The sequence below is a fragment of the Salmo salar genome, chromosome 01 (genome assembly GCF_965601325.2).
Source record: "Salmo salar chromosome 01, fSalSal1, whole genome shotgun sequence".
In the NCBI taxonomy this organism is placed as follows: Eukaryota; Metazoa; Chordata; class Actinopteri; order Salmoniformes; family Salmonidae; genus Salmo; species Salmo salar.
The window spans coordinates 181,143,260-181,155,409 of NC_138291.1; the positions used below are offsets into that span (position 1 = coordinate 181,143,260).

Consider the following 12,150-nt stretch of genomic DNA (forward strand, 5'->3'; position numbering starts at 1 on the left):
CTCCTCCAATCTATTTTGTATATAAACTATTGAACCAGTAGACAGAGCCATTTGTATGAGCACATCTGGCTGCGGTAGACTTCTAATTCTGTGAGTTTAGTATGATAGTAGCTACAGATCAATGTTGTGATGTTTATCTGGGATGATATTATCAGAGAACAAAACATGATAATGACCTCTAGGTATTGGTTGAAGCTCAGTGTTCAATTCAAATCTCTCTAACGTCATCATCTAAGCCAATATGACACCAATATCGATGAAAATTCGCAAAATCGACTTGGAGGTACACAACACCCTCCCCTCCTCTCGTCATGAGCCGTCTGGCTGTTACCGAGAACCACATACCGGATATTTAACAGGGTCGTCGGCATTAGGGTCGTCAGCATTAGGGTCGTCGGCATTAGGGTCGTCGGCATTAGGGTCGTCGTCAGCATTAGGGTCGTCGTCAGCATTAGGGTCGTCAGCATTAGGGTCGTCAGCATTAGGGTCGTCAGACAATTGTTTTGCCCAGAACTCGCTCAATATCTAGGCGACGGATAAGAATGAGATTGCAGAGTCCATAAAGGATTTGTTGTCCGTAGCTTATGCCTGCCAATATAGACACCATGGGGCACTCTGTTCACCTCGTTGACATCAGCAAACCGCTCGCCCACACAACACCATACACGTGGTCTGAGGTTGTGAGGCAGGTTGGACGTACTGCCAAATTCTCTAAGATGACGCCGGAGGCGGCTTATGGTAGAGAAATTAACATTAAATTCTCTGGCAACAGCTCTGGTTGACATTCCTGAAGTCAGCATTGCAAATTGCACGCTCCCTCAAAACTTTAGACATCTGTGGCATCTGTGTTGTTCGTGTGGCCTTTTATTGTCCCCAGCACAAGGTGCACATGTGTAATGATCATGCTGTTTAATCAGCTTCTTGATATGCCACACCTGTCAGGTGGATGAATTATCTTGGCAAAAGAAGAAATGCTCACTGACAGGGATGTGAACAAATTTCTGCACAAAATTTGAGAGAAATACGCTTTTTGTGCATTTGGAACATTTCTGGGATCTTCTATTTCAGCTCATGAAACATGAGACCAACACTTTTACATACAGAACTCATTGCCCTCATCCATGAGATCCCTAACCATCCCTATGGTACTGCCTAGGGACACAGTGCTTTATGGCAGAGTGGCGGATTGTGGGAATGCGCCTGTCACGGAGAAATACAAGCTGTCCCATGTGGAACTGACAAACAAACGACAGCATCATCTGGATATGTGTGAAACAACAGTTCAACATTCACCTCCTGCTACCATTTCTGTCAAGCCGTCTACGGCCTACAGTTTGACCAATACGTTTTGATAAATCCAACGTACGTACCACACTGCAACTGCCTCAAGGCAAACGCAGCGTTCCATTGGAAATAAATGTAATTCTGGTGTGTCAAAACGCAACGACGCCGTCGATCACACTGAGGCGTTATGCCAATTCATAGGCATGCGGTTAACATGGTGCTTAAACACACTATCAATACTTAAAACGTATGTTCGGTTCCAATGCTGCCATTTATAAATGAAGATGGCTGCTTTTTACTGGAGTTGGCAAGCTGTGTACAGCATTACTTATTTGTAGCTGAAGTTTATAATTTCTCTTATTAAGAGAGTTGTCTAATGAGCTTTGTATTTTGCAGGTGTTTCTCGGCAGTTTGTGATTTGTTACAGTGTTTGTTTTAGGGTGTTATCATAATAACAGGGTTATGGAGGCTTTTCTGTTCAAGCCCAGTGCTACCACACCTGATTCTACCACTCAGCTGTTCATTAAGGCCTCAGCTGTTCATTAAGGCCTCAGCTGTTCATCAAGACCTGAGCTGTTCATCAAGGCCTCAGCTGTTCATCAAGGCCTCAGCTGTTTATCAAGACCTCAGCTGTTTATCAAGACCTGAGCTGTTTATCAAGACCTCAGCTGTTTATCAAGACCTCAGCTGTTTATCAAGACCTGAGCTGTTCATCAAGGCCTCAGCTGTTCATCAAGACCTGAGCTGTTCATCAAGGCCTCAGCTGTTTATCAAGACCTCAGCTGTTTATCAAGACCTGAGCTGTTTATCAAGACCTGAGCTGTTCATCAAGACCTGAGCTGTGCATCAAGGCCTCAGCTGTTTATCAAGACCTCAGCTGTTTATCAAGACCTGAGCTGTTCATCAAGACCTGAGCTGTTCATCAAGACCTGAGCTGTTCATCAAGACCTGAGCTGTTTATCAAGACCTGAGCTGTTCATCAAGACCTGAGCTGTTCATCAAGACCTCAGCTGTTTATCAAGACCTCAGCTGTTCATCAAGACCTGAGCTGTTCATCAAGACCTGAGCTGTTCATCAAGACCTGAGCTGTTCATCAAGGCCTCAGCTGTTTATCAAGACCTCAGCTGTTTATCAAGACCTGAGCTGTTTATCAAGACCTGAGCTGTTCATCAAGACCTGAGCTGTTCATCAAGGCCTCAGCTGTTTATCAAGACCTCAGCTGTTTATCAAGACCTGAGCTGTTTATCAAGACCTGAGCTGTTCATCAAGACCTGAGCTGTTTATCAAGGCCTCAGCTGTTCATCGAGACCTCAGCTGTTCATCAAGACCTCAGCTGTTTATCAAGACCTGAGCTGTTCATCAAGGCCTCAGCTGTTCATCAAGACCTCAGCTGTTCATCAAGACCTCAGCTGTTCATCAAGACATGAGCTGTTCATCAAGGCCTCAGCTGTTTATCAAGACCTCAGCTGTTCATCAAGGCCTCAGCTGTTTATCAAGACCTCAGCTGTTCATCAAGACCTCAGCTGTTTATCAAGACCTCAGCTGTTTATCAAGGCCTCAGCTGTTCATCAAGACCTGAATGGTGTAGCAGACCTGGACTTGAACAAAAAATGAGGCATAAACCGATAGCTTGTCAAGAGCAATTGTGGCCATCCCTGAGTTGTATTTACAAAGTTGACTATACCTGATGAATGTAAATTTGCTTGTAAATGTTATATTTAGTCATAACTCACTTTTTGTTTACAAGTAATGTAGTACTAGATCTTTCTACAGTAAACTATAAGGTTAATTTTCATGTTGATTATTTCTATATTTTCCAGGAGCTTGCTCGATTGTCTTACGCGAGATCAGTTTGCTAAAAATAAACGCTGTTTGAGAAGGTTTGAATCCTTAGCAACCTGCATACACATAGTCTGAAGTACAATACCAACATAACTACTGTAGTAGGTCAAAGCTGTGGGATGGAAAACCTTGGTAGAGCATGGGTGGAGTAGGCATTGTGGTGCTCATGTGAATTTCTCGGCTTCAGACCCATGCCTAGTTTCACTTAAAATGTGTTTTTGGATTTTTAATATACATAATGATAGGTAGGGTGGTATTACTAAATACAATAATGATAGGTAGAGTGGTATTACTTATATTGTTAAATACAAAATGATTCCTTACCTTCTATTTATCATGTATTTAGTAAATATTCTTGTCTTCTGTTCCCTCTCTGGTCATATAGAAAGTGAATATCCAGGTATTGATCGTGTAGTAAAAGTGGATATTTCCCTATCTACAGGTGATCTTTGCCCTGAACCAGACCCTTGTACAGCAGGAGAGTGTGAGAGCAGGCAGTCTGCAGGGCTCCTACACCACTGAGGACCTCATCAAGCACTACAACTGTGGAGACCTCAACTCCATCATCTTCAACCATGACACCTCTCAGGTCAGTTACAACCACCACTAACACAACACTAACGACCCCTAACGCTACAACCCCTAACACTAACGACCCCTAACACTACAACCACCACACTCCGTTACCCCTAACACTAACAACCCCATAACACTAACGACCCCTAACACTAACGACCCCTAACACTAACGACCCCTAACACTACAACCCCTAACACTAACGACCCCTAACACTAACGACCCCTAACACTAACGACCTCTAACACTAACGACCCCTAACACTAACGACCACCACACCCTGTTACTCCTAACCCCTGACACTAACGACCCCTAACACTAACGACCCCTAATACTAACGACCCCTAACACTAACGACCCCTAACACTAACGACCCCTAACACTAACGACCCCTAACACTAACGACCCCTAACACTAACGACCCATAACACTAACGACCCCTAACACTAACGACCCATAACACTAACGACCCTAACACTAACGACCCCTAATACTAACGACCCCTAATACTAACGACCCCTAACACTAACGACCCCTAACACTACAACCCCTAACACTACAACCACCACACCCCGTTACTCCTAACCCCTGACACTAACGACCCCTAACACTACAACCCCTAACACTAACGACCCCTAACACTAACAACCACCACACCCTGTTACTCCTAACCCCTGACACTAACGACCCCTAACACTAACAACCCCTAACACTAACGACCCCTAACACTAACGACCCCTAATACTAACGACCCCTAACACTAACGACCCCTAATACTAACGACCCCTAACACTAACGACCCCTAACACTGACGACCCCTAACACTGACGACCCCTAACACTAACGACCCCTAACACTAACGACCCCTAACACTAACGACCCCTAACACTAACGACCCCTAACACTAACGACCCCTATTACTAATGACCCCTAACACTAACGACCCCTAACGCTAACAACCACCACACCCCGTTACTCCTAACCCCTGACACTAACGACCCCTAACACTAACGACCCCTAACACTAACGACCCCTAACACTAACGACCCTACAAGCCCAAAGAAGAGACCCATTGGTATCACCTTATCTTTACGGCACTTTTTACATTTCTGACCCATTTAGTTCAGACCTGATGGATAAAATCTCTCACTGCTCATCACCCCCCTACAGGTCCCCAACTTCAACAATGTGACCCTGCGCCCCAGCGAACAGATAACAGCCCAGGAGATCGACAGCTACTTCAGACAGGAACTGATCTACAAGAGGAACGACAGGATGGGGAACAGGGTCAAGGCTCTGATGGAGGAACACCCTGACAACAGCTTCTTCTTCGCCTTCGGAGCAGGTCAGTGAGGATGATGATGATGATGATGATGATGAGGAAGAGGAGAAGGAGGATGATTAAAGATCATACACTCTGATGCCAAAGATAAGGAGAAAGGAATCCAAGATTCTTTGAGATCATAATTTTGTAGGTTGGTGTGTAAGCCTATAACAATGTTGTGGTTAGCCTTTGCTATGAAAAGTGAATCGTCTTAACTACACTGGTTATGAGCTGACTGTTTCAACGGTCTTGTCTGTAATTATTGGCACCCTTGATAAAGATAAGCAACAACAAAAAATGACTGTATAAAATAACAAATACTGAGCTATGTTGTATGAACAAAAAAAATGGGAAATTATATATTTTTTATACTAATGCAGTTGCTCAGAGAAAGATATTTTAAGTATTTTTTTTTTTTAATCGAACAAAGACCGGTTCAAAATTATTGGCACCCCTGTTATCAGTACTCCAGTACCCTCTCCTTCTAAAATGTTTTATGAGGTGGTACCCAATTCCTTATGGGGTCTGGTCAAATGCCACCCTATTCCCTATGGGGTCTCATCAAATGGCACCCTATTCCCTATGGGGTCTGGTCAGAACTAGTGCACTATAAAAGGGAATAGGGCACCATCTTGGTTCAGGCTGAGGTCAGGCATTAAATTAAACGTGTTGAAACTTAAATCTGATTTAAGCTACTTTAGAACAAACAGTTTAAATGGTTCTCTTTGTGAGCACGGCAGAACAGAGAAGGCTTTGCTAGACTGAAGAAGATAAAGATCGAACCCTACAGAACTGGGAAGACCGTCTCTTATAAGCATTGCATGCCCTCTTTTGACCTGCCGATCGTGCTCGGGTCCAGCTGTGATCCGTATGCCAACGCTCTGAGATTTAGGTGTGATATTCCCGGAATCCACTTGTTGCCACATTGTCTGGTTCATTTAACCTGAGACCTGGAAGCTGAGCAGGTTTATAATGGAGCTCTATAATGGACCAGAGAGTTGAGACCTGAGGGATGAGAGTTGAGGGCTGTGGTTACTCCTGCCAAGTCTCATTCTAGAGAGTTAGGTGTCTCTCTCTCTCTCTCTCTCTCTCTCTCTCTCTCTCTCTCTCTCTCTCTCTCTCTCTCTCTCTCTCTGTTCTCTCTCTCTCTCTCTGTTTCTCTCTCTCTCTCTGTGTATCTGTCTGTCTCTCTCTGTCTCTCTCTCTCTCTCTCTGTTTCTCTCTCTCTCTCTGTGTATCTGTCTGTCTCTCTCTCTCTCTCTGTCTCTCTCTCTCTGTTTCTCTCTCTCTGTTTCTCTCTCTCTCTCTCTGTTTCTCTCTCTCTCTCTGTGTATCTGTCTGTCTCTCTCTCTCTCTCTGTCTCTCTCTGTTTCTCTCTCTCTGTTTCTCTCTCTCTCTGTTTCTCTCTCTCTCTGTGTATCTGTCTGTCTCTCTCTCTCTGTCTCTCTTTCTCTCTCTCTCTCTCTCTCTCTCTCTGTTTTGCCAGTCTTTCCTTCCTCCCGCTGTACATGCTGTTCTTTTTGCATCTGTAATCATGTGTGTTACTGCTGCATATAAAAAACTCTGTTTTACTTTAAACTGTCGCTTCCCAGAGGTGTGAAATTGATGCCTTGGGAGGATGACGTTACCTTTAATTAATGATGACCCGTACCAACCAAAGTGTGAGTGTGTGTGTGTGTGTGTGTGTGTGTGTGTGTGTGTGTGGGGGGGGGGGGGGGGGGGGGGGGGGTGTGTTGAGTGCTGAGAAGGGTTTAACAAAGACATGCAGGTTTATAACACTACCCTGGCCCTTCATTCTTTCCTGCCATGCCTCTGATGAGAACTATGAAATAACAGTATTCTGCACCGCCATGTCTCTGATGAGAACTATGAAATTACAGTATTCTGCACCGCCATGCCTCTGATGAGAACTATGAAAAAGCAGGGTTCTGCACCGCCATGCCTCTGATGAGAACTATGGAATAACAGTATTCTGCACCGCCATGCCTCTGATGAGAACTATGAAAAAGCAGGGTTCTGCACCGCCATGTCTCTGATGAGAACTATGAAATAACAGTATTCTGCACCGCCATGTCTCTGATGAGAACTATGGAATAACAGTATTCTGCACCGCCATGCCTCTGATGAGAACTATGAAATAACAGTATTCTGCACCGCCATGCCTCTGATGAGAACTATGAAATAACAGTATTCTGCACCGCCATGTCTCTGATGAGAACTATGGAATAACAGTATTCTGCACCGCCATGTCTCTGATGAGAACTATGGAATAACAGTATTCTGCACCGCCATGTCTCTGATGAGAACTATGGAATAACAGTATTCTGCACCGCCATGCCTCTGATGAGAACTATGGAATAACAGTATTCTGCACCGCCATGCCTCTGATGAGAACTATGGAATAACAGTATTCTGCACCGCCATGCCTCTGATGAGAACTATGGAATAACAGTATTCTGCACCGCCATGCCTCTGATGAGAACTATGAAAAAGCAGGGTTCTGCACCGCCATGTCTCTGATGAGAACTATGGAATAACAGTACCCTGGCCCATCATTCTTCCCCGCCATGCTCCGGTGAGAAATATGAAAAAAGTCAGGCTAGCTGTGGGATGGGCTCATTCTCAGGACCTACTGTAGCAGTAAAACCTGCCTTGGTACTGGCTTGGTTCTATAGTTCTTTAGCAGTAAAACCTGCCTTGGTACTGGCTTGGTTCTATAGTTCTTTAGGAGTAAAACCTGCCTTGGTACTGGCTTGGTTCTATAGTTCTTTAGGAGTAAAACCTGCCTTGGTACTGGTTTGGTTCTATAGTTCTTTAGGAGTAAAACCTGCCTTGGTACTGGCTTGGTTCTATAGTTCTTTAGGAGTAAAACCTGCCTTGGTACTGGTTTGGTTCTATAGTTCTTTAGGAGTAAAACCTGCCTTGGTACTGGTTTGGTTCTATAGTTCTTTAGGAGTAAAACCTGCCTTGGTACTGGCTTGGTTCTATAGTTCTTTAGGAGTAAAACCTGCCTTGGTACTGGCTTGGTTCTATAGTTCTTTAGGAGTAAAACCTGCCTTGGTACTGGCTTGGTTCTATAGTTCTTTAGGAGTAAAACCTGCCTTGGTACTGGCTTGGTTCTATAGTTCTTTAGGAGTAAAACCTGCCTTGGTACTGGCTTGGTTCTATAGTTCTTTAGGAGCGGGGCTTTGCACAACCCTGGTACCCCTGACTCTAACCCCTGGTACCCCTGACTCTAACCCCTGACTCTAACCCCTGGTACCCCTGACTCTAACCCCTGACTCTAACCCCTGGTACCCCTGACTCTAACCCCTGGTACCCCTGACTCTAACCCCTGGTACCCCTGACTCTAACCCCTGACTCTAACCCCTGGTACCCCTGACTCTAACCCCTGGTACCCCTGACTCTAACCCCTGGTATCCCTGACTCTAACCCCTGGTATCCCTGACTCTAACCCCTGACTTTAACCCCTAGTACCCCTGACTCTAACCCCTGACTCTAACCCCTGGTACCCCTGACTCTAACCCCTGACTCTAACCCCTGGTACCCCTGACTCTAACCCCTGGTATCCCTGACTCTAACCCCTGGTACCCCTGACTCTAACCCCTGACTCTAACCCCTGGTATCCCTGACTCTAACCCCTGACTCTAACCCCTGGTACCCCTGACTCTAACCCCTGACTCTAACCCCTGGTACCCCTGACTCTAACCCCTGGTATCCCTGACTCTAACCCCTGGTATCCCTGACTCTAACCCCTGGTACCCCTGACTCTAACCCCTGACTCTAACCCCTGGTACCCCTGACTCTAACCCCTGGTATCCCTGACTAACCCCTGGTATCCCTGACTCTAACCCCTGGTATCCCTGACTCTAACCCCTGGTACCCCTGACTCTAACCCCTGACTCTAACCCCTGGTATCCCTGACTCTAACCCCTGACTCTAACCCCTGGTATCCCTGACTCTAACCCCTGGTATCCCTGACTCTAACCCCTGGTATCCCTGACTCTAACCCCTGACTCTAACCCCTGGTATCCCTGACTCTAACCCCTGGTATCCCTGACTCTAACCCCTGACTCTAACCCCTGGTATCCCTGCCTTGTCCGGTCCACCTAGGTGTTCTGTTCAGCCCAGGAGGCAGCTAGGAGGCACCACTCTCAAACACTCAGACTCTAACCGAGTCCCTCCTGGGCTGGGATATTTAGAAAAATGAAATAGAGCCACAACTATTATCTATATTTTAAGGATTTCTCTAAAATGACCCCCTTTAAAGATATGCAGCCAGAGACATAGTCTATGTCCTTAATGGCACCCTATTCCCTATGGGCCCTGGTCAACAGTAGTACACTATATAGAGAATAGGCTGCCACTTGGGACACAGACAGAGGGCTTGGCTTGCTCTCTGCCAGAGTGAATCATGTGGAAACTGGCGTGTGTTTATCTCAGTCGGTGGTGTGAGAAATATGCTGTTTGGGTTTCAGAGCATTGTGTCTTGGAGCCCATTTGGTAATGTCTGTAGGATGACAGCTGGAAACACCCCATTTAGTAATGTCTGTAGGATGACAGCTGGAAACACCCCATTTAGTAATGTCTGAAGGATGACAGTTGGAAACAGCCCATTTAGTAATGTCTGAAGGATGACAGTTGGAAACAGCCCGTTTAGTATCGTCGAAGGATGACAGCTGGAAACACCCCATTTAGTATCGTCAAAGGATGACAGTTGGAAACAGCCCATTTAGTATCGTCGAAGGATGACAGCTGGAAACACCCCATTTAGTATCGTCAAAGGATGACAGCTGGAAACACCCCATTTAGTAATGTCTGTAGGATGACAGTTGGAAACACCCCATTTAGTAATGTCTGTAGGATGACAGTTGGAAACACCCCATTTAGTAATGTCTGTAGGATGACAGTTGGAAACACCCCATTTAGTAATGTCTGAAGGATGCCAGTTGGAAACACCCCATTTAGTAATGTCTGTAGGATGACAGTTGGAAACACCCCATTTAGTAATGTCTGAAGGATGACAGCTGGAAGCAGCCCGTTTAGTATCGTGTCAAGGATAACAGTTGGAAACAGCCAATCCCAAACGATCACTTTTCCACCCCCTTTTGATTTCAGTCTCTCAGCCGTTCTGGCGAGTCACACACATACACACGCACACACACGACGACCCCAACCCACACACACACTTATGCATTAGCAGTAATTTCAAGAATGTCATTTCCATGGCTGGGGTGCGTAACAGTGGTAAGAGAAGTGGAGCAGTGGGAGGCTGTGGAGTTCAACTCCCATCAGTAGAAGCCCACCCCACTCACACACACACACACACACACACACACACACACACACACACACACACACACACACACACACACACACACACACACACACACACACACACACACACTCACACATGTTCAGTTGAACTCACATCCCAGCACTAAAAGTCCCAGTAGCTCCAGGCCAGGCAGCCCAGAGGCAGAGCCAGTCCCAGTCGAGGCACACTGTTATCGGGTGGCTGTCCGCCAGAGCCCCTTGCAAACCCCTGGCTCCTGGCTCCACGGTGGCTGGCAGAAGGAAAAGTAATGAGGTTGAAAGATTGATACTTGATGTCACTGTAAAAAAAAAAAAAATGCCTTGAATCACAGAGGATATCTGCTTAGGATCTGCTGCTGTTGTCCTATGGAGCAGAAAGAGAGCAGTCTAAACTAGAGGCTGGTGTCCTACAGCAGTCTGAACTAGGCTGGTGTCCTACAGCAGTCTGAACTAGGCTGGTGTCCTGCAGCAGTCTAAACTAGGCTGGTGTCCTACAGCAGTCTAAACTAGGCTGGTGTCCTACAGCAGTATAAACTAGGCTGGTGTCCTACAGCAGTCTAAACTAGGCTGGTGTCCTACAGCAGTCTGAACTAGGCTGGTGTCCTGCAGCAGTCTAAACTAGGCTGGTGTCCTACAGCAGTCTGAACTAGGCTGGTGTCCTGCAGCAGTCTAAACTAGGCTGGTGTCCTACAGCAGTCTAAACTAGGCTGGTGTCCTACAGCAGTCTAAACTAGGCTGGTGTCCTACAGCAGTCTAAACTAGGCTGGTGTCCTACAGCAGTCTGAACTAGGCTGGTGTCCTACAGCAGTCTAAACTAGGCTGGTGTCCTACAGCAGTCTGAACTAGGCTGGTGTCCTACAGCAGTCTGAACTAGGCTGGTGTCCTACAGCAGTCTAAACTAGGCTGGTGTCCTACAGCAGTCTAAACTAGGCTGGTGTCCTACAGCAGTCTAAACTAGGCTGGTGTCCTACAGCAGTCTAAACTAGGCTGGTGTCCTACAGCAGTCTAAACTAGGCTGGTGTCCTACAGCAGTCTAAACTAGAGGCTGGTGTCCTACAGCAGTCTGAACTAGGCTGGTGTCCTACAGCAGTCTGAACTGGCCTGTTGTCCTACAGCAGTCTAAACTAGGCTGGTGTCCTGCAGCAGTCTAAACTAGGCTGGTGTCCTACAGCAGTCTGAACTGGCCTGATGTCCTACAGCAGTCTGAATTACACTGGTGTCCTACAGCAGTCTGAACTAGGCTGGTGTCCTACAGCAGTCTGAACTAGCCTGGTGTCCTACAGCAGTCTGAACTAGGCTGGTGTCCTACAGCAGTCTGAACTAGGCTGGTGTCCTACAGCAGTCTGAACTAGGCTGGTGTCCTACAGCAGTCTGAACTAGGCTGGTGTCCTACAGCAGTCTGAACTAGGCTGGTGTCCTACAGCAGTCTGAACTAGACTGGTGTCCTACAGCAGTCTGAACTAGACTGGTGTCCTACAGCAGTCTGAACTAGGCTGGTGTCCTACAGCAGTCTGAACTAGGCTGGTGTCCTACAGCAGTCTAAACTAGGCTGGTGTCCTACAGCAGTCTGAACTAGGCTGGTGTCCTACAGCAGTCTAAACTAGGCTGGTGTCCTACAGCAGTCTGAACTAGGCTGGGGTCCTACAGCAGTCTAAACTAGGCTGGTGTCCTACAGCAGTCTAAACTAGGCTGGTGTCCTACAGCAGTCTGAACTAGGCTGGTGTCCTACAGCAGTCTAAACTAGGCTGGTGTCCTACAGCAGTCTGAACTAGACTGGTGTCCTACAGCAGTCTGAACTAGGCTGGTGT

General features: G+C 46.5%; 1 protein-coding gene across 1 annotated transcript in view; it reads left to right on the forward strand.

Moving 5' to 3' along the window:
• Nucleotides 1–12,150, forward strand: part of LOC106572374 (metalloprotease TIKI1) — a 181,371-nt gene that overhangs the window by 58,279 nt on the left and 110,942 nt on the right. The window contains exons 3-4 of the mRNA XM_082957000.1: nt 3,569–3,715; nt 4,873–5,047. Of these exons, the coding sequence (XP_082813126.1) occupies nt 3,569–3,715; nt 4,873–5,047 (322 nt within the window). The remainder of the gene's footprint in view (nt 1–3,568; nt 3,716–4,872; nt 5,048–12,150) is intronic.